This window comes from Dama dama, chromosome X (assembly GCF_033118175.1).
Source record: "Dama dama isolate Ldn47 chromosome X, ASM3311817v1, whole genome shotgun sequence".
In the NCBI taxonomy this organism is placed as follows: Eukaryota; Metazoa; Chordata; class Mammalia; order Artiodactyla; family Cervidae; genus Dama; species Dama dama.
In genome coordinates this window covers 163,059,323-163,082,929 of record NC_083714.1, presented here as the reverse complement: position 1 = coordinate 163,082,929, position 23,607 = coordinate 163,059,323, and the positions used below count along the sequence as shown (strand labels likewise).

Genomic DNA, 23,607 nt, shown 5'->3' with positions numbered 1-23,607 from the left:
TGCTTAATCTCACCTCTTCTGAAACTTCAGATGACAAAATTAGGCACCCTGCCTCATTTTCCCTGGTATCTACCACTGAGCACAATGTTTTAAAAGTGTATCTCAGCATCTGCGTATGCAAGGAGTCATGTTTTTTCAAGCCAATTGAAAAAAAATGTTTGCATAGATAAAGTTTTGCAGTTATTGGAAAATTATTTTGTTCCCATGTTATGTTGTTTCCAATAACTTCAATGCATGTGCCCAATGACTACGAAGAGTGAGCTCAATCCATTGTGGACATTCTTTCCCAAGGTGTCCATTCAAAAATTAATCCAATTTGTCTTGCTCTTTAATATTCGTTTTGTGTCCACATGTACTATGTGCCAAATAATACCTTTTTTTCTTGTACAGGCACAGAGGACCCATAAAAAGTCACCTAAACTTATCTGTTGTATCGGTGACAATATACACTTATCATGTATTTTATATATATAAAATTTCCTTATGTCATGCAAGCATATTATGTAAGAAGCACACATGTGTTCTTGCATGTTTGATTATATGTGTATTTGTGTCATGTCCATGTATACATACATGTGTCTTTCGATGTTTAATCCTCTTCTGGAATTGCAATGGAAGAAGAGTGTGTGTTTTGAGAAAAGTAACCATCTTTCCTCTAACTTTTTGTGATATTTGACTCTCGTATTCTCTAATGAATCACTGCCAGGGTTTTGAGAAGCCCCGAGGCCTGAGATGATGGCTATGCCTCTCAGTTTTCAGAAACTATACCAAAGAAAGAGTTGTTCTTTTTCTTGTTTTTGTTTTCCCTAAAATTCTAGATTTCTCCAAGGTATTGGTTTTACACATGATGTGTTTTGCATTTGAAGTTTATCTTTGGAACTACTAGTCAGACTGAATGTGTATACAAACCATCCTTGTCACTTGATAGCTAGTGGATCTTAAACAACACATTCCTTCTCTTTTGAAGGTCACATTTTTCACAGACACTAAGGTGATACCTGACACACATTCTTGGCTGTGATACAAAAAGAATCCTAATATGCATCAAATTCTTACTTTAATCAACTAACTTGAATATGTTTTGTTTCTAAGGTCAAATGGAGAATGCATAAAAAAGCACGTCACAGCACAGCCGCAACAAAACTTCACTTATGCTTCTGAATGTAAGTATGGGTATTTCATTGGTAAGCATATGTCTGGGTGGAAATCTTGATCTCAACTTTCTTCAGTAGCTCCATACACCTGAATTCTACTCCTACTAACAATTAGGCTGGAACATCTCCATACATCTGTTACTCACCAAGACTAGAGTCAGACATCCTAGAATGTTAAGTCAAGTGGACCTTAGGAAGCATTACTCTAAACAAGGCTAGGGGAGGTGACAAAATTCAAGCTGACTTATTTCAAATCCTAAAACATGATGCTGTTAAAATGCTGCACTCATTATGTCAGCAAACTTGGAAAACTCAGCAGAGGCCATAGAACTGGAAAAGGTCATGTTTCATTCCAATTCCAAAGAAGGGCAATGCCAAACTCTGTCCCAACTACTATACAATTGCACTCATTTCCATGCTAGTATGGTAAGTCTCAAAATCCTTCAAGCTAAGCCTCAGAAGTAAGTGAACCATGAAGTTCCATAAGCACAATCTGGGTCTTGGACAGGCAGAGGGACTAGAGATCAAATTGCCATCATTCCCTGGATCATGAAGAAAACAAGCGAATTCGAGAAAAATATCTGCTTCACTGAATATGCTAAAACGTCACAGTAAATCACAAGAAACTGTGGAAAATTCTATAAGAGATGGGAATACCAGATGGCCTTACCTGCTTCCTGAGAAACCTGTATGCAGGAAAAGAAGCAACAGTGAGAACCAGACATGGAACAATGGACTGGTTAAATATTGAGGAAGGAGTATGTCAAGGCTATATACTATCACCCTGTTATTTAACTTATATTCAGGGTACATCATGTGAAATGCCAGGCTGGATGAAGCACAACCTGGAATCAAGATTGCTGAGAGAAATGTCAGTAACATCAGATATGCAACTGACACCACACTTATAACAGAAAGCGAAGAGGAACAAAAGAGCCTTTTCATGAGGGTGAAAGAGAGTGAAAAATCTGTCTTACAACTCATCGTTCAAAACTAAGATCAGGGCATCCAGTACTATTCAGTTCAGTCACTCAGTCATGTCCGACCCTTTGCGACCCCATGAACCACAGCATGCCAGGCCTCCGTATCCATCACCAACTCCCCGAGTCCACCCAAACTCATGCCCATTGAATCAGTGATGCCATCCAGCCATCTCATCCTCTGTCATCCCCTTCTCCTCCTGCCCTCAATCCCTCCCAGCATCAGGGTGAGGTGGCCTTCATATGAGGTGGCCAAATTATTGGAGTTTCAGCTTCAGCATCAGTCCTTCCAGTGAACACCCAGGGCTGATCTCCTTTAGGACAGACTGGTTCAATCTCCTTGCAGTCCAAGGGAGTCACAAGAGTCGTCTCCCTCACTACAGTTCAAAAGTATCCATTCTTTGGCACTCAGCTTTCTTTACAGTCCAACTCTCACATCCACATATGACTACTCGGAAAACCATAGCCTTGACTAGATGGACCTTTGTTGACAAAATAATGTCTCTCCTTTTTAATATGCTGTCTAGGTTGGTCATAACTTCCAAGGAGTAAGTGTCTTTTAATTTCATGGTTGAAGTCACCATCTGCAGTGATTTTGAAGCACCCCCCCCCCCCAAAATAAAGTCAGCCACTGTTTCCACTGTTTCCCTATTTGCCATGAAGTGACGGGACTGGATGCCATGATCTTAGTTTTCTGAATGTTGAGCTTTAAGCCAACTTTTTCACTCTCCTCTTTCATTTTCATCAAGAGGCTCTTTAGTTCTTCTTCACTTTCTGCCATGAGGGTGGTGTCATCCAGTACTATTACTTCATGACAAATAGAAAAAGTGTAAGCAGTGACAGTTTTCATTTTCTTGGGCTCAAAAATCATTGCAGACACTGACTGCAGCCATGAAATTAAAAGACACTTGCTCCTTGGAAGACAAGCAATGACAATTCTAGACAGTGTATTAAAAGGCACAGACATCACTTTGCCAACAAAGGTCTGTATCGTCAAAGTGGTGATGGTTTTTCCTGTAGTCATGAACAGAAGTGAGTTGTGCCATAAAGAAGGCTGAGCGCCAAAGAATTGATGCTTTTGAACTGTGGTGTTGGAGAAAACTCTTGAGAGTCCCTTGGACTTCAAGGAGACCAAACCAGCCAATCCTAAAGGAAATCAATGCTAAATATTCATTGGAAGGACTGATGCTGAAGCTGAAGTTCCAGTACTTTGACTACCTCATTGGAAGAGCCCATTCAGTGTAAAAGACCCTGATGCTGGGAAAGACTGAAGGTAAAAGGAGAAAGAGGGCAACAGAGGATGAGATGGATAGACAGCATCACCACATCAAAAGACATGAATTTGACAAACTCTGGGAGATAGTGAAGGACAAATGCGCCTGGTGTGCTAGTGTTCATTGAGTTGCAAAGATTTGGACATGATTTAGCAAATGAATGACCAGAAGGAGTCTAAGCACAGGTGTAGAATTCGTATTCCATAGGGTTCTCACAGATAATTCACAACAGTCTATGAAATGGCATCTCAAGGGTTTATCTTGAGTTTGCACAGTGTCATTTACTTTTTAAAAACAATCATAAAAGATCCTAATCCTTACAATTACAATGGAAGAATTTAAATCCAACAAAATCATCCTGACTTCAATCATAACATTGGCTTCTGTTCAAAGCAAGGGGAATGCTGGCTAGCATTGACATCCCTAAGATCTTTATGAGGACTCTAAACATCATTCCTGACTTTAAATGGCCCTTGAGGTACATTAATGGCCTAAGAGGTGCAGGCTTCCCAGGTGGCACTAGTGGTAAACAACTTAGCTGACAATGCAAGATACAGAAGAGATACGGGTTTGATCCCCAGGTTGGGAAGATTCCCCGGAGGAAAGCATGGCAACTCACTCCAGTAATCTTGCCTGGAGAATCCTTTGGACAGAGGAGCCTGGAGGGCTACAGTCCACACGGTCGCAAAGAGCTGGACATGACCGAAGAGACGTCACATGCAAGAGATACATATTTGATTAACATTTAAAAAGCATGACTATGTGATTGCAAAGTCAGACACGACTAAACGACTGAACTGAACTCATGTAATCGCAACCCTGCCTAAACTGACCAGTGGCACAGTGTCTATGATCACAAAGAAGTAAAATTTATGCCTGAAATATTTTGCCACCCTTTCATCGATAACTTCTAATGTTTGATTTTTTTTTTTAACTATGCTTTCATTTTCTTATTCCTGTATTATTTTTTCCTTTGGCTGAAATATGAATGCTTTCACTGTCTTTATTTTTTTCCCACTCTTGTAATCCCTTTTAGCCGGATTTCTTACAGAGTGACTAAAGATGGGAGAGAGAATAGCAGACCTTGTAAGGTCTCTTGCAAGTGCTACTCCCTAGCTTTGTTTTAGGTACTGTGAGGTGTACCCACATCAAGCATAGCCTGATCCGTGGCCTTGATAGAGACCTGACATCCAGAAGATAAAATTATTCTCACTGTCCTATTGCCTACATTACCTTCACAGAGAATTCGCTGCAATGGCCACGTTTGTGACATCATGGTTAACCACAGGGGGTCACTGATCATCTGAGGACCTGAATTTGTGTTTGTTGCTCAGTTGCTTCATCGTGTCTGACTCTCTGCAACGCCATGGATGGCAGCACTCCAGGCCTTCCTGTCCTTTACTATGTCCTGGAGTTTGCTCAAACTCATGTCCATTGAGTTGGTGATGCCATCCAACCAGCTCATCGTTTGTCGCCCCCTTATCCTCCTGCCCTCAATCTTTCCCAGCATCACAGTCTTTTCCAATGAGTTGGTGCTTTGCATCAAGTGGCCAAATGATTGGAGCTTCAACTTCAGCATCAGTTCTTCCAATGAATATTCAGGGTTGATTTCCTCTAGGATTGATGGGTTTGATCTCCTTGCTCTCCAGGGATGCTCAAGAATCTTCTGTAGAACCACAGTTTGAAACCATCAATCCTTTGGCATGCAGGCTTCTTCATGGTCCAACTGTCACATCTGTACATAACTAAAAATTTCCCAGTGTGACCCAAGTTTCCTGGACTCAATGTGGCCTTAGGAAAGTTGAATACACTTCTTGGGACTATAAGATGGGAAACTGATTTGGCTTCTTTTTTTTTTTTTTTTTTTCAAGCACACTAAGAATTTTCAGTGTTTCAAACAATGAGCAGTAAGTAGTGTGTCCATATTTCAGGAACACAGCTGGTCAGTTTTACATCCCATCTTGCTGAGTGATTCCAATCGAGTGTGATGGAAGCCAAGAGAGAGAGAATGGATATAGAGGGTTTAGATGTGACATACAATGGATCAGAGTTCCTTCTTGTCCAGACACAAGGGGCAGAGTGGTCAGGCAGGGCAGAGGGGAGGGTCAGCCCTCCAGGTGGCGTTGGAGCTCACCATGAGATGGTCACTGCCTGCATGTCCCAGTAGGTAAGCTGCCTTCACAGCAATGTCTATGGCCGTGCTCTTTGTCATAACCCAGACTGAGGGAAATGCAGTGAAAATGCAATAATTAACATAAAGTGTTCAAACATTGCCTGGCACAAGCTCAGCTCTCAGGAATGCAAGCTTGTGAATGGTAAGTTCATTTTGGTTAAGAGAGATCAACTCCATGGCTGGGTTATCAGAAATACAAAGAAGTTTTGAATTGAGGTTTGAAAAAGAGGCTCCTACTGTTGAAAACACTGTAAGGGGCTTCCCTGGTGCTCCAGTGGGTAAGAATCTGCCTGCAGGTTCAGGAGGCATAGGTTCAATCCCTGGTTCTGGAAGATCCCACATGCTGTGGGGAAACTAAGCTCATGCGACACAACTACTGAGCCGGCACTCAAGAGCCCACAAGCTATGACTACTGAGCCCATGTACCCCAGAGTCTGTGCTCCATGAGAGAGAAGTCACTGCAGTGAGCAGTCCCTGGACCACAGCTAGAGAGTGGCCCCATAGTCCACACAAGTAGAGAAAGACTGCAGACAGTGATGAAGACTCAGAGTAACCAAAAATTAATTAAAAAATGAAGTAAACTAAAAAGTACATTGCTTGGGTTCCTTAGGACACAGGTTATAGAAAGCATCTAAGTAAGACAGCAAGGAGTGACTGGTTAACTAAGAAAACATGGGAATGAGGGAAAGTCTGGCCTGCTTTCCTTGCTGCCATAACCACGGTAGAATCAGTGTACCCATGGAGTCAGACACAAATCAGTACAGCACATACCTATCCTAATGCCCTAACTCTGTCGCACTACATCTCACTGAAAACAAATGAACATGGGGTTGTATATATGTATCTTTTCTCTCTCACAGATGCGGGTCAAAGTGAAGGTCGACCTCTTCATGTGTCCCATCACTCTATAATAGGACATGTCTTCAACGTGGATGAAGAAGGAAACGAGACAAATCTAGTTGGAATAATTGGTATGAGGCATCCCTTGTGGCTCAGCTGATAGTGAATCCACTTGCTATGCAGGAGACCTGGGTTCAATCCCTGGGTTGGGAAGATCCCCTGGAGAAGGGAAGGGCTACCCACTCCAGTATTCTGGCCTAGAGAATTCCATGGACCATATAGTCCATGGGTTCACAAAGAGTCGGACATGACTGAGTGACTTTCACACTTCACTTGGCATCCTAATATCCCATTGTCATTGTCATGCAACATGTCCACAGTCAGTAGTTTCATTCAGAAAACAAGGTGGTATTGACAATATTCACTATTCAGTGTACAAGATCTGCATATTTATGTTCACTGAGCTAAGGATACTGGAAGGTAATCCACCAAGAAACAGGGGCTAAAAATAATTTTCAAGCATTTGAAAACAATCTCCACCTGTTTAAATTTTTTAAAAAAATTTACTTTTACAGTGATTTTACCGAAAGAGGAGAGTGAAAATTTTGACTTAAAGCTCAACATTCAGAAAACTAAGATCATGGCATCTGGTCCCATCACTTCATGGCAAATAGATGGGGAAACAGTGGAAACCGTGGCTGACTTTATTTTTGGGGGGCTCAAAAATCACTGCAGATGGTAATTGCAACCATGAAATTAAAAGATGCTTACTCCTTAGAAGGAAAGTTGTGACCCACCTAGACAGCATATTAAAAAGCAGAGACATTACTTTGTCCATAAAGGTCTGTCTAGTCAAGGCTATGATTTTCCAGTAGTCATGTATGGATGTGAGAGTTGGACTGTAAAGAAAGCTGAGCACTGAAGAATTGATGCTTTTGAACTGTGGAGTTGGAGAAGATTCTTGCGAGTCCCTTGGACTGCAAGGAGATCCAACCAGTTCATCCTAAAGGAGGTCAGTCCTGGGTGTTCATTGGAAGGACTGATGCTGAAGCTGAAACTCCAATCCTTTGGCCACCTGATGTGAAGGGCCGACTGATTGGAAAAGACTCTGATGCTGGGAAAGACTGAGGGCAGGGGGAGAAGGGGACGACAGAGGATGAGATCGTTGGATGGCATCACTGACTCAATGGACATGAGTTTGTGTGAACTCCAGGAGTTGGTGATGGACAGGGAGGCCTGGCGTGCTGCAGTTCATGGGGTCACACAAGCAGCATGACTGAGAGACTGAACTGAACTGAACTTTACAGTTTTTTTGTTTTTTTTTATATCAACTAAGCTCAAGCCATGGCTATAATGAGGCTGACCTGAATGATGTCATTTTACACAAGTTTTCCCACACATTCTAACCCTTGGAACAAAAACATGTAAATCTTCATCCTGTTTTGTTATCACAATACATTGTTCCTATGAACAATGACATGACCCCAAATGACCTCATAGAAGCACTGAGGTGTGTGCCATTGAGACAGTAGATGTCTATTTCAGAAAAACAATTGGGTGGAACAATGGGTTAAAGGCTAAATTGTCTCCCACATGGTATGTGATGGGGTAAACATGTCCTTGTAAGGGGGGAACCCTGTTTCCTAATAATTTAGGTCCAGAACAAGACAGGAGTGTCAGATACAGGTTGTGGGAAGTTGATAAAGAAGCAAGTCAATTGTCTACTGGGATGGGTTGAGTCTCAAATTCATGGAACAACTACAAGTCTCTGGGTTCCTCCTGCTGACAGAGGCAGAGGTTTAATTACAGAATTGGATGGAAATTAATTCTTAGGATGGCAGATGTTTGTGTCATGGAACATGGAAACTGTTTGAGGCTGTCTTAAATCATACAAGTGAGGATCTGATTGACACATTCAATTTCTTATTGTGTATATTCAGACATTTCTGTGGGTTCTAAGAGACAACACTGTCCTTTTTTGTACACTGATTAACAGGCACAGATGACAAGATTTCAGACAGTGACTTTGAGAGGTTCAAAGAGGAGACAAGAGACAAAGGGATCCCAGAAGAAAATATTGTGAATTTCATCGATAATGGTAATGAAATTATATTTTTTTCTGACTATATCATTCACCTGTAAATTGTAAATATGTAAATATCATGAAAAAATCAACTTATTTAAAATTCCTTCTCCCAGAAGTAATCGCTTATAAAATATATTACTTAAAAAAAAGAAAGATAGAAACTGTAGAAATACTGTGGAATGGTAATAATTGGTGGCTGTTTTATTTCTCCCATTTTGTTTTTCCACAGATGACTGTCCAGAGGAGTGAACAAAAGTGACATGGATACAGACACTTTTGTAAGTAAACATGGTCCATTATTAATGCTGCCCCACCAAATAAATAAAAAAGGACACACTGTTATTTCATTCTTAATGCCCAACAAGTCTCTTCAGTCCTGTCTGACTCTCAGCAACCCCATGCACTTTGGCCTGATAGGTGCCTCTGTCCATGGGATTCTCCAGGCAACAATATTAGAATGGGTTGCCATTTCCTTCTCCAAGAGATCTTCCTGACCCAGGGAGTGATCTAACGTCTCTTACATCTCCTGCGTGGGCAGGTTGGTTCTTTACCACTACTGCCAAATTCATACATGCCAAATTTTACAGGTAATTTTTTGCCCCAATAACTTACATTCTGTCACTAGAGAACTTTGTTACATTAGGTAATCTCTCTTGTCTGGAGCCATATTAAATTGCAAACTGGTTGGTTGATTAATGCTGAGCATCTTTAGTGCAAGCATGTCAACCTGCAGGAATCTTGCAGACCAGACTCATCAGAGAGAAGCAGGAATCACTACAAGTTGGTGGAAACTTAGTGTTCCTGTTAGTCCTGACCTCGTGATTGTCCATACACGTCCCTTCTCAAGGAGAACCATGATTAAAGGCAGTTCACCTTTCCTGAAAGATTAGTTTTTAATCTCACATGATTCTGACAAAACCAGTAAAGCCATTCCAACTGCACTGTCTGAAATAAGCATTTTAATTATATTCCCCTTCACAAGGTGATTTCTTTTAGTGGAATATTTAAGCTTTCTAAAGTAAAACAGCCTCAGAAAATAACACTGATCTAGGCTAAGGTGTGGCTTTACTTTTCTATTGAGAAAAAAAGAAAGAAAAGAGGCAAAGAAAAACAGCAGCTTGCAGGTGAATATGATAAAAAAAAAAAAAAAAAAAAAGACATGCTGAAAACATTCAATGAATTATTACTCAGCCATAAAAATGAATGAGATCATGATATTTGCATCAATGTGCATGGACCTGGAGACTGTCATACTAAATGACATAAGCCACAAAGAGAAAGACAAAAACAATATATATCACTTATATGTGGAATCTAAACTAACACTTGGAGGAGGTTATTTTCAAAACAGAAACACACTCACAGACTTAGAGAACAAACTTGTGGTTGCAAAGGGGGGAGGAAGTTGGCTAAGAGAAGGGTTAGGAGTTTGAGATTAGCAGATGCAAAATATTATATACAGGAAGGATAGACAAAAAGATGTTCCTATAGAATGCAGGGAGCTATATGCAACAGTGTAAAAACCTAAATGGGAAAAGAACCCCCAAAAAACCCCAGATATTCATATCTGTATGTATAAATCAATCACTTTGCTATACACTTGAAACCAATACAACATTGTTAATCAACTCTACTTCAAAATAAAATTAAACAACTAACTCTTGAAGACCCAACGGAGAAATCTTTTGGAATTAGGAGAAGACATTAATTCAGAAAATGCAAACTGAGATTTTAAACCATCTTTAGATGAACCATTCCAATGAACATGGATTCCGAAACTATTACTCCTAGAAACAATCACCAATGGGAAAGTTTCCCCACATGTACATCCTGGGGAAAATTCCACAAGGACTCCCACCTACATCACTGAGATGTGGAGTGTTGAGGCCCACCAGGATTCTAACCCTGGATCTCCTACCAGCTCCTATACCCTGGACAACCTACCGCCTGAGGCTCAACCCTGTCAACTGTCACACAGTCGACTTGACTAAACCTTTGGGCCCATTTCATTCACCTACAGGAGCAGTCCCTGAGACAAGACACGTCCTCATCTCCATGGAATCAAGATCAACAACACGAAGATGACTTTCCTGGTTTCTGATTAACATGATCCTTCTCTCTTCACACTCACACTCCCTCTCCCATCTCATCTCTCCTGGTCACTAAATCATGTCCTGTCTGGTGGTGTTTGATTTCTGAGGGTTTAAATAAACTGATTTAATGTTTGCCCTGCACATGTGTGTCTATGCAAAAGTCACCTAATTTAAAACACACAAATGTCCATGTTAATTGTCCAAGAAACTGTGTCTTTTTTAGGACAGGTGTTCATCAGAGACCACTCTGATGAGGATTTGACAGAGATGCCCTCACATGTCTTCATGTGAGAGGAAGAGAAAGGACTAAACTATCATGGGACTGGAGACAGGATCCTCTTACTGTTCTGGGAGTGGTGCGTCTGATCAAGAAAATATCCCTAGAAAGCACCTTATTCATTACAGGGCATTACAGGGAAAGGAACTTGTGTTGGACCCTCAGAGCTTCTTAGAGAGAAAGTGTCAGATGCCACGGGCTATAATTGAGGGTAAATGTCTGTTCTGACAGCACCAACACTTCTGATTGACGAAGCACTGATATTTCTTAACCATTGCTGTTTACCTGTTGTTTGCTTGGGCTGTGTGCACCTCAGAGCATTTCCGGGACATTGAGTGGAAAAATGATAAATCTTTCCTGACTCACTCTAATGGGGCACCCTTGGAAGCTATGCTGAAATGTATAACCTGGACTACTATTTCAGAGGAATCCCTACTCTGGGTCATCTTCTTCTAGGTGGAGACTCCCTAGAGAACAGAGTGCATGTCTTCCTTCCATCTTCGTGCATTCCTGTTTGTCTAACTGAACCTTGATGGCTGTTTCCCTCATGTCACAGTTCTCAGGACAAACAGTCACAGAGCCCAGGCGCTGGGTCCGAGCAGCAGGTTAACTCATGTCATCCAGGATTTCTCACCCTCCCCGTGATGGGCGTGACTGCATAATTCTCTGTGAAGTGTCTTCCTTTGCACTGTAGTCTGTTAGACAGCCTGATTCATCTTCAATGACCAGATAAAAGGTGTCACCTCACAACGGTTGCAAAGAAGAACCAGTTGTGACTACAGGTTGTAGCTGCTTCATCGGTTTGCTTGCCCCTGCTATTATTATCATCATCGTACATAATCACCTGTCTCAAAGGACACTGCCCCTCTGCCTGAACGTAAACTAAAATGCCTTTGCCGGGTTCATAAAGAGCTGGTCTGATCCTTCCCACCTGTGAAAAGAAGAGCTAGAAGAGATGAACACACCCCTTCAAAGGCTGGCTTTTTCCATAGATGGGCCTCTCAGGTGGCTCAGCTGGTAAAGAATCCGCCTGCAATGTGGGAGATCTGGGTTCCATCCCTGGGTTGGGAAGATCCCCTCGAGAAAGGAAATCTACCCACTCCAGTATTCTGGAGAATGTCATGGACTGTATAGTCCATGGGGTCCCAAAGAGTCGGACACAACTGAGTGACTTTCACTTCACTTCACTTCCCATAGATGTTTTGCAAGATTTAAGACCATTTTTACACTCTTTCCTCACTGCCTCCCCCTCTCTATTCTGCCTTTTGACTTTAGATCCTCACCACTTCTCTTTCTGGTTCTATTTAAGAACCTTGCATCCACACCGCAACAAGATGTTTATTTCAACATGAGTCTGAGGTTTATTTGCCCACCGACTTTCTGATTAAAGTCATATTCCTTGCCTTAAAAAGCTCATTATACATACCATTAAGTATAATACTTTCCTTGTGCTTAGGTTTGAAAGTGAAGCTGCTCATTCATGTCCAACTCTTTGCAACTCCATGGACTGTAGCCAACCAGGCTCTTCCGTCCATGTAATTTTCCAGGAAAGAGTACTGGAGTGGGTTGCCATGCCCTTCTCCAGGGGACCTTACCAACCCAGGGATCGAACCTGGGTCTACCACATTGCAGACAGATGCTTTGCAATCTGAGCCACCAGGAAAGCCCCTAAGCTAAATAACATCTTACTATATCTGTTACAAATTTGTTAGCAAGGAAAGTACTCGATGTGAAAAAACTTTTTAAGGAGTGAGTGCAAATGAGGTAAGAGTTTTCAGTGAACTTTTAGAAAGAATTATGTCTTTTCGGATCTGTCCAGATATTTTACAACTTAAAAGTTAAATTTGTGCTAAAATAGAGTGATGAATAGTTTCATCATTTTCATTGAGTGGAAAATGGATCCCAAAAAGGGTTTTGTACATAATCAATCAAGAAGGGTTTTGTACATAATCAATCAAGAATAACTACATTTAAAACAATTTTCTTTGAGTCAATGAATCTTTAAAGTCAGCTGAAGCAAAGTATAAATTTGGCCTTTCTCTCTTTTTCAAAATCTCAAGTTTTCTGAAGATGTTATGTTGCCTTTGATAACAGATATTAAGTCTGTTTATCTTTTAAGTGATCTGTTTGGTATTTGCCTTTGAAATCTTTTATTGTCACATTTGGAGAAGGCAATGACACGCCACTCCAGTACTCTTGCCTAGAAAATCCCATGGACGGAGGAGCCTGGTAGGCTGCAGTCCATGGGGTCGTGAAGAGTCGGACATGACTGAGCGACTTCACTTTCACTTTTCACTTTCATGCATTGGAGAAGGAAATGGCAACCCACTCCAGTGTTCTTGCCTGGAGAATCCCAGGGACAGCGGAGCCTGGTGGGCTGCTGTCTATGGGGTCGCACAGAGTCAGACACGACTGAAGAGACTTAGCAGCAGCAGCAGCAGCATTGTCACATTGCCCAAGTAAATATTTTTCACAGTGACCTGTCATTGTGTTGTGCTTTAAAAGTTTTTTTTTTTTTCCCCCGAATGCTTTTTTGATGAAACTTCTTAAATCAGGTTCACTTGTTACATTAAACTACATGGGAGATGTCAGATGAGTAATACATCTCAAGTTATATTGTAAATGATACAGATATTATAGAGATCACATAGAGTTCCTAAAAACCTGGTATGTCTCGGTACCATATTATTAGTCATAATTCTATTTATTATCTGAAAATGTTGTATATCACAGCGCTAACCGGGTTGCCTTGTCAACTACATTGTAATCAGATTTAAGTCTTTAATTTCCTTAAGTCTTTTATCATTATAGATACTTATAGTTTCACTCTGATGTCATGGCAAAAATGTCTCCTCTTCAAGACGATTTACAGAAAAGTCTTTTGGATAACACAGTTTCCTACTTTCAGACCATAATGCCGAACTGAGTAAAGAAATTATTAAAGAATTCTAATGGGAAACCTGAAGGCTTCATACAGCTGTTAGCATAAATAATTAGTTACATAGGAATGAGTGAACTAGTGAATATGATTATAATTTTTACACTTCCTATCAAAAACATTACTGGTTTAAATTCGTTTTCCAGGTATAAGAAAAATCTTCTCCTTTAACTATGACTTATAGTAACTTGGTAGAGTGCATGTTTAGTAACTCAGTCCTGTCCAACTCCTTGTGACCCTATGGACTGTAGCCCACCTGGCTCCTCTGTCCATGGGATTCCCCAGGGAAGAATACAGGGGTGGGTTGCCGTTCCCTCCTCCAGGGTCTTCCTGACCCAGGGATCGAACTCATGTCTCAAGCATCTCCAGCATTGACAGGACGATTCTTTACTCTCTGAGTCACCAGGGATGCCCTGTAGAGTAACTTGGTATGTTATACCTTTTGTGAGTAAAATTGAAACGTCTCTTTTCCTCTTGCTGGTTGATACTGCCAGTAACATACAATTGTCTAAAAGACAAAGCCATGGATAAATGTGCACAGCCAGGACAGTAAAATTGCAAACAACTAATTAAATCAGTTATGGCTCCTTGGGTCACTTGATTATTGCAACTGGATTACAACGAGTTACAATAATTATTGTTTTAAGTTCTTTTCAAATCATGCTTTGTGCCTCCCTGCTGAAATATGTCATCATCAATGTTACTAGTTTCATTACTAATATCCCATCTCATTTATAGGACTGTTGCCTCTTGAAGTTACTAATGTGTGATCAGCCTCCAGCAAAACTTCTATGGCTAAACATTTAGAGAAAATCACATTTATAACATGAAGTAATTGTTACAGTGTGAATCTATGTATGAGAAGAAGCAAAAAGAGATAATCTCTCCTCGATTATAGTTATACAAAATCCAGAGAATTTTTAATTATTGATGGGGCCTCATCCAAAACTTAACACCTGGAGTGGCATATCAAGAAGTTTCTCCTGGACTAGGCTGAGCTTCCCAGTGCCATGGGATAAAAGTTAATCACGAAACGTCTCCCAAATATTGGTCAAATTCTTGACCAACAGGGGAAGAGCTGAGAAATGGAATCAGCAACTGCCGACCTCCAGCATGAGCTGGTGAGCCCTGAGGAAGGAGAATACTTGCCATCTAGCAGCCATCAGATTGCAGCGACTCCCTATGGTGAACCCAGAGGAAACACTGAGAACATAGGATTACAGGCCCTCAGATGGCTGAGGTACATACCAATAAAATATTTGTAATGAGCCTGGACTCTTGCATCTTTCCAAACATGGAAAAGTGCTAAAGTCTTTAAGTTGAAATTCTGCCTCCTGGATTTCAAGTTCAGCATTTCTAAGTCTACAGCTCTAAAGAGGACACTTTACAGGAATGAACAAAAAGAAGAGAAATCCAACATATGAAACACTGGCACCGATGTGGCACACTCGCAGAAAGACACATCTGACAGGGCAAAAAGGTCTTTGCCTTCTTTTTCCACAAGATTGTGGAATGTGCTTTGACGGTAGGGAATTCTTTTTTTTTTTTTTTTTTAATTAAGCTATTTATTTTAATTGGAGGCTAATTACTTTACAATATTGTAGCAGTTGTTGCCATACATTGACATAAATCAGCCATGGGTGTACATGTGACCTCTATCCCGAATCTCCCTCATACCTCCCTCCTCATCCCATCCCTCAGGGTCATCCCAATGCACCAGCCCTGAGTGCCCTGTCTCATGCATCAAACCTGGACTGGTCATCTACTTCACACTATGGTAATACACATGTTCCAATGCTATTCTCTCAAATCATCCCACCCTTGCCTTCTCCCACAGAGTTCAAAACTCTGTTCTTTACATCTGTGTCTCTTTTGTGGTCTCGCATATAGGGTTATCCTTACCATCTTTCTAAATTCCATATATATGTTAATATAATGTATTGGTGTTTTTCTTTCTGTCTTCCTTCACTCTGTATAATAGGCTCTAGTTTCATCCACATCACTAGAACTGATTCAAATTCATTCTTTTTAGTAGCTGAGTAATATTCCATTGTGTATATGTATTACAACTTTCTTATCCATTTGTCTGCCAGTGAACATCAGTGTTGCTTCCATGCCCTAACTACTGTAAACAGTGCTGCAATGAACATTGGGGTACTTGTGTCTCTTTCAACTCTGGTTTCCTTGGTGTGTATGACCAGCAGTGGAATTGCTGTGTCATAAGGCAGTTCTACTTCCAGTTTTTTAAGGAATCTCCACACTGTTCTCCATAGTGGCTATACTAGTTTGCATCCCCATCAAAAGTGTAAGAGTGTTCCCTTTTCTCCACACCCTCGCCAGCGTTTATTGTTTGTAGACATTTTGATAGCAGCCATTCTGACCGACGTGAGATGGTACCTCATTGTGGTTTTGATTTGCATTTCTCTGATAATGAGTGATTTTGAGCATCTTTTCACGTGTTTGTTAGCCATCTGTCTGTCTTCTTTGGAGAAATGTCTGTTTAGTTCTCTGGCCCATTTTTTGATTGGGTCGTTTATTTTTCTGGAATTGAGCTGCATAAGCTACTTGTATATTTTTGAGATTAATTGTTTGTCAGTTGCCTAGTTTGATATTATTTTCTCCAATTCTGAAGGCTGTCTTTTCACCTTGCTTACAGTTTCCTTCGTTATGCAAAAGCTTTTAAGTTTCATTAGGTCCCAATTGTTTATTTTTGTTTTTTTTCCATTGCTCAGGGAGGGGGGGTCATAGAAGATCCTGCTGTGATTTATGCCAGAGAGTGTTTTGCCTATGTTTTCCTCTAGGAGTTTTATAGTTTCTGGTCTTATATTTAGATCTTTAATCCATTTCGAGTTTACTTTCGTGCATGGTGTTAGAAAGTGTTCTAGTTTCATTCTCTCACAAGTGGTTTGCCAGTTTTCCCAGCACCACTTGTTGAAGAGATTTTCTTTTCTCCATTGTATATTCTTGTCTCCTTGGTCAAAAATAAGGTGTCCATAGGTGCATGAATTTATCTCTGGGCTTTCTATTTTGTTCCATTGATCTATATTTCTGTCTTTGTGCCAGTACCATACTGTCTTAATGACTGTAGCTTTGTAGTATAGTTTGAAGTCAGGCAGGTTGATTCATCCAGTTCCACTCTTCTTTCTCAAGATTGCTTTCACTATTCGAGGTTTTTTGTATTTCCATACAAACTGTGAAATTATTTGTTCTAGTTCTCTGAAAAATACTGTTGGTAGCTTGATAGGGATTGCATTGAATCTATAGATTGCTTTGGGTAGTACACTCATTTTCACTCTATTGATTCTTCTGACCCATGAACATGGTATATGTCTCCGTCTATTTGTGTCTTCTTTGATTTCTTTCATCAGTGTTTTATAGTTTTCTATATACAGGTATTTTGTTTCTTTAGGGAGATTTATTCCTAAGTATTTTATTCTTTTTGTCACAATGGTGGATTGAATTGTTTCCTTAATTTCTTTCTGTTTTCTCATTGTTAGTGTATAGGAATGCAAGGGATTTCTGTGTGTTCATTTATATCCTGCAACTTTATTATATTCATTGATTAGCTCTAGTTATTTTCTGGTAGTGTCTTTAGGGTTTTCTATGTAGAGGATCATGTCAAATGGTGAGAGTTTTACTTCTTCTTTTCCAATCTGGATCCCTTTTATTTCTTTTTCTTCTCTGATTGCTATGGCTAAAACTTCCAAAACTATGTTGAATAGTAGTGTTGAGGTTGGGCACCCTTGTCTTGTTCCTGACTTTAGGGGAAATGCTTTCAATTTTTCACCATTGAGGATAACATTTGCTTTGGGTTTATCATATATGGCTTTTATCAAGTTGAGGTATGTTCTTTCTGTGCCTGCTTTCTGGAGGTTTTTTGTTGTTTTTTTTTTTTTTTTTTCATAAATGGATGTTGAATTTTGTCAAAGGATTTCTCTGTATCTATTGAGATAATCATACAGTTTTTATCCTTCAATTTGTTAATGTGGCATATCACATTGGTTGATTTGCAAATATTGAAGAGTCCTTGTATCCCTGGGATAAAGCCACTTAGTCACAATGTATGATCTTTGTAAAATGTTGTTGGATTCTGTTTGCTAGAATTCCATTAAGGATTTTTGCATCTATATTCATCAGTGATGTTGGCCTGTAGATTTCTTTTTTTGTGGCATCTTTGTCAGGTTAGGGTGATGGTGTCCTCATAGGATGAGTTTACTTTCCTCTGCAATTTTCCAGAGGCATCTTTGTCAGGTTTTTGCATCTTTGTCAGGTTTTTGCATCTTTGTCAGGTTTTTGCATCTTTGTCAGGTTTTTGCATCTTTGTCAGGTTTTTGCATCTATATTCATCAGTGATGTTGGCCTGTAGATTTCTTTTTTTGTGGCATCTTTGTCAGGTTTATCCCTGGGATAAAGCCACTTAGTCACAATGTATGATCTTTGTAAAATGTTGTTGGATTCTGTTTGCTAGAATTCCATTAAGGATTTTTGCATCTATATTCATCAGTGATGTTGGCCTGTAGATTTCTTTTTTTGTGGCATCTTTGTCAGGTTAGGGTGATGGTGTCCTCATAGGATGAGTTTACCTTCCTCTGCAATTTTCCAGAAGAGTTTTAGTAGTATAGGTGTTAGCTCTTCTCTTAATTTTTTGTAGAGTTCACCTGTAAAGCCATCTGGTCCTGGGATTTTGTTTGTTGGAAGATTTTTTATTATAGTTTCCATTTCCATGCTTGTGGTGGGTCTGTTAAGATTTTCTATTTCTTCCTAGTTCAGTTTTGGAAGGTTATACTTTTCTAAGAACTCGTCTATTTCTTCCAAGTTGTCCATTTTATTAGCATATAGTTGCTGATAGCAGTCTTTTATGATCATTTGTATTTTTTTGTTGTCTGTTGTGATTTCTCCATTTTCATTTCTAATTTTGTTGATTTGATTTTCCTCCCTTCCTTCCCCTTAGCACTGCTTTTATTGAATCCCAGAGGTTTTGGTTGTTGTGCTTTCATTTTCATTTGTTTCTGTGCATATTTTGATTTCTTCTGTGATTTGTTGGTTATTCAGAAGCGTGTTGTTTAGCCACCATATGTTTGTATTCTTAATAGTTTTTTTTCCCCATAGTTGACATCTAATCTTACCGCATTGTCATCAAAAAAGATGCTTGAAATGATTTCTTTCTTTCTTTCCTTCTTTTTGAATTTACCAAGGCTAGATTTATGGTCCAGGATGTGATCTATCCTGGAGAATATTCTGTGTGTAATTGAGAAGAAGGTGAAATTCATTGTTTTGGGGTGAAATGTCCTATAGATATCAATTAGGTGTAACTGTTCCATTGTATCATATAATGTTTGTGTTTCCTTGCTAATTTTCTGTTAGTTGATCTATCCATAGGTGTGATTGGGGTATTAAAGTCTCCCACTATTATTGTGTTACTGTTAATTCCCCTTTCATACTTGCTAGCATTTGCCTTGCATATCGCGATGTTCCTATATTGGGTGCATATATATTTATAATTGTTATATCTTCCTCTTGGATTTATCCTTTGATCATTATGTAGTGTCCTTCTTTGTCTCTCTTCAAAGCCTTTATTTCAAAGTATATTTTATCTGATATGAGTATTGATACTCCTGCTTTCTTTTGGTCTCCATTTGCGTGAAATACCTGTTCCCAGCCCTTCACTTTCAGTCTGTGTGGTCCCTTGTTTTGAGGTCAGTCTCTTGTAGACAGCATATATAGGGGTCTTGTTTTTGTATCCATTCAACCAGTCTTTGTCTTTTGGCTGGGGCATTCAACCCATTTACATTTAAGGTAATTATTGGTAAGTATGATCCTGTTGCCATTTACTTTGTTGTTCTGGGTTCGAGTTTATACACCCTTTCTGTGTTTCCTGTCTAGGGAAGATCCTTTAACATTTGTTGAAGAGCTGGTTTGGTGATGCTGAATTCTCTCCGCTTTTGCTTGTCTGTAAAGCTTTTGATTTCTTCTTCATATTTGAATGAGATCCTTGCTGGGTACAGTAATCTAGGTTGTAGGTTATTCTCTTTCATCACTTTAAGTATGTCCTGCCATTCCCTTCTGGCCTGAAGAGTTTCTATTGAAAGATCAGCTGTTATCCTTATGGGAATCCCCTTGTGTGTTATTTGTTGTTTCTCCCTTGCTGCTTTTAATATATGCTCTTTTTATTTGATATTTGTTAGTTTGATTAACATGTCTCTTGATATGTTTTGCCTTGGGCTTATCCTGTTTGGGACTGTCTGGGTTTCTTGGAGTTGGGTGGCTATTTCCTTCCCCATTTTTTGAGGAATTTTTCAACTGTTATCTCCTCAAGTATTTCCTTATGGCCTTTCTCTCTGTCTTCTTCTTCTGGGAATCCTATGATTCGAATGTTGGGGTGTTTGACATTGTACCAGATGTCTCTGAGGTTGTCTTCATTTCTTTTAATTTTTTTTCTTTTTTCCTCTCTGATTCATTTATTTACACCATTCTATCTTCCACCTCACTTAGCTTATCTTCTGCCTCAGTTACTCTACTGTTGGTTCCCTCCAGAGTGCTTTTGATCTCAGTTATTGCATTATTCCTTATTGGTCGACTCTTTTCTATTTTTTCTAGGTCCTTGTTTAACATTTCTTGCATGTTCTCAATCCTTGTCACTAGTCTGCTTATCTGTAATTCCATTTTGTTTTCGAGACTTTGGATATTCTTTACTATCATTATTCTGAATTCTTTTTCAGGTAGACTCCCTATCTCCTCTTTTTTTGTTTGGTGGGCATTTATTATGCTCCTTTAACTGCTGAATATTTCTCTGACTTTTCATTTTGTTTAGATTGTTGTGTTTGGGGTGACCTTTCTGTATGCTGGAAATTTGTGGTTCCTCTTTATTGTGGAGGTTGTTCCCTGTGGGTGGGTTTGGACCAGTGGTTTGTCAAGGTATTCTGGTTAGGGAAGCTTGTGTCAGTGTTCTGTTGGGTGGAGCTGGATCTCTTGTCTCTGGAGCACAATGGAGTGTCCAGCAGTGAGTTTTGGGGTGTCTATGGATTTGGCATGACTTTGGGAAGTCTGTATTTTAATGCTCAGGTCTAGATTCCTGCATTGCTGGAGAATTAGTGTGGTATGTCTTTCTCTGGAACTTGTTGGCTCTTGGGTGGAGCTTGGTTTCAGTGTAGGTATGGATGCTTTTGGATGAGCTTTTGTCAATTAATATTCCCTCGAGTCAGGAGTTTTCTGGTATTCTCAAGTTTTGGATTTAAGCCTCTTGCCTCTGGCTTTCAGTCTTATTCTTACAGTAGCCTCAAGACTTCTCCACCCATACAGAACTGATGATGAAACATCTAGGTTAATGGTGAAAAGATTCTTCACAGTGAGGGACACCCAGAGTGGTTCACAGACTTTCATGGAAAAGAGAAGAGGGAGGAGGGAGATAGAGGTGACCAGGAGGAGAAGAGGGGGAATCAAAAGGGGAGAGACCAATCTAGCCAGTAATCAGTTCCCTAACTGTTCTCCACAGGCCAGAGCACCCAGAGAGATTCATAGAGTTAGGTACAGAAAAGAAGGGGGAGGAAGGAGATAGAGGTGACCTGGGGGATAAAAGGGAGAGTCAAAAGGGGAGAAAGCAATCAAGCTGGTAATCACCACCCCTATGTGAAAATGGATACTGAAGATTAGATTCTTAAAGGTACAAAATTGATAACAAATACCAAAAAGCAAAGATTAAAAATCAAGAGTAGAGGTTAGACACTTAAAAATACAAAACAAAACGAATCACAGAAACTATAATATATATATATATATATATATATATATATATATATATATATATATATATATATATATATGAAATTTGCTTTCAAAATAGGGCCTTTTTTTGTGAGGCAAGAGTAGGGTATAAAAATGAAAATTAAAAGAGTAATAAAGAACTTAAAAGTAAAAAAAAAAATTAAAAAGTGTAAAAATGATTATAGTAAAAATATATCTAGGAATTTCTCTGGAGCTGTTGAGGGCAATGTGGGGTCAGTTCAGCTTCAGATAGTTCCTTATTCCAGCTTATACTTCTTCTCAAGGCCTATAGCCCCCTTCTGATATATAGTCAATGCTAACTACAGGGTTTTAATCTGTTGCCCTGTCACTTCCAGAGCGGTTCCTTCTTCTTTGTTTATTTTGGCTTCCTCTGTTTACAAGTCTCTTCAGTGTCTAATATCTGCCCTGACGCACTGGGGTGAAGGTGTCACTTATTCAGTTGTTCTTGTTCAGTTGTGCTACGGGGAGGGAGGAACACTGCAAATAAATATCACTGGCGTGTGCGGGGAATGCTCGCAGTGTATGGACCACACTGGGTTTGCCCCAGCTCACAGTGGTGTGTGCTTTCCCAGTCTACACTGCTCAGTCTCCAGGTTGCTCTGCAGGGGAACTGTCCAAAGTGGGCCCTGGGTTTTGTGCACTTCCCAGGTCTAAGCTGCTCAAGTTCAGGTTCTTGGGTACTCCACAAAAGCACAGACTCAGTTGGGCATGCATTTTGTGCCCTTCTAGGTCTGAGGAGCTCAGGCAACCAGGTGCTTGGTGGACTGTGTCACGATTACCTCCCCAGTCCTGGCCACTCGGTTTCCTGGGTGTGCCACAAGAGTGCCGTCTCAGGTGTGCCGTGTGTCTCCTCTGGGGCTCTGATCTCTGGCTGTGATCCTCCTGGCAGATGTCAACGGCCCAGGATCCCAGGAAGTCTTGGTTAGCAACTGGGAACCTGCTCACAGTTTGGTGGAGGATGCCATCTCTGGGGCCGAGATTGCCCCTTGCCTTCCGGCTCTGGTTGTCGCCTGCCTGCCTCTCTTCGTCTGGCGGGGTGATGGGCCAGCCCACAGCCCACTATCTCCCCTTTGGTGTTTGCTCAGTCCTTTGCTTTGTGAGTGGGCCAGGCTGCCCCTTGGATTAAGGTTTTTTGGGGAAAGTTCTCTCTCTCTCTCTCTGGCTATCCCAGTTTGGGTTGCTATCTCACGTTAGCTCCCTCAGATTGTCCGCAGAGTATTCAGGCCCGGTCCTTGCCCTAAGCATACAACCCACGCCTCCCTGTTCAGCCCCTGCTTGCTGGTGGCTGACGGAGCATCTGGGCTACTTCTCAACTGGGAGTTGCAGTTAGGCGCGTATTCTGTGTTTTGTTTGTTTGTTTGTTTTGTTTTCCCCCCTCCTGTTTATGTTGCCCTCTGAGATTCCAAAACTCCACACAGACCCGCCGATGAGAGGATGTTCTGGTGTTTGAAAACTTCTTCTTCACAACTCCCTCCCCGGGATGGGTCCCCATTGCTAATTCTTTTGTCTCTCTTTATGTCTTTTATATTCTGTCCTACCTCCTTTCAAAGAGAATGGGCTGCCTTTCTTGGTGCCTGGTGTTCTCTGCCAGCGTTCAGAAGTTGTTTTTTGTGGAAGTTGCTCAGCATTCAAATGATCTTTTGATTAATTTGTGGGGGAGAAAGTGGTGTCCCCATCTTATTCCTCCACCATCTTAAGACTGCCCCCTCAGTAGGGAATTCTTGTAGAGAATAACCAATTCTGATTCCATGTTGGAACTGTTTCTTTGACTCGCTTTTCATTTCTGTTGCTCTTATAATCATACATGATGTCCTGCCTCAGAGGACCCTGTCACTCTGCCCTACTATTTAACTATAATGCCTTTGTTCTGCTCACCGGGAGATAATCTGACCCTTCCCAGCTCTGAAAAGAGGAGATGAACACACTTCTTCCAAATGTTGGCTCTTCCTGAAGATATTTTATAAGACTGAAGACACTTTTTACTTGACTTCCTCACTGTCTCCCATTCTC

At 40.5% G+C, this 23,607-nt stretch overlaps 1 protein-coding gene across 1 annotated transcript in view; it reads left to right on the top strand.

The window, feature by feature from the left end:
• The window catches only part of LOC133052990 (nuclear autoantigenic sperm protein-like), a 121,896-nt gene that overhangs the window by 31,035 nt on the left and 67,254 nt on the right, over positions 1-23,607 (top strand). Inside the window, 1 exon segment of the mRNA XM_061137743.1 lies at positions 8,418-8,519. Coding sequence (XP_060993726.1) covers positions 8,418-8,519 — 102 coding nt within the window.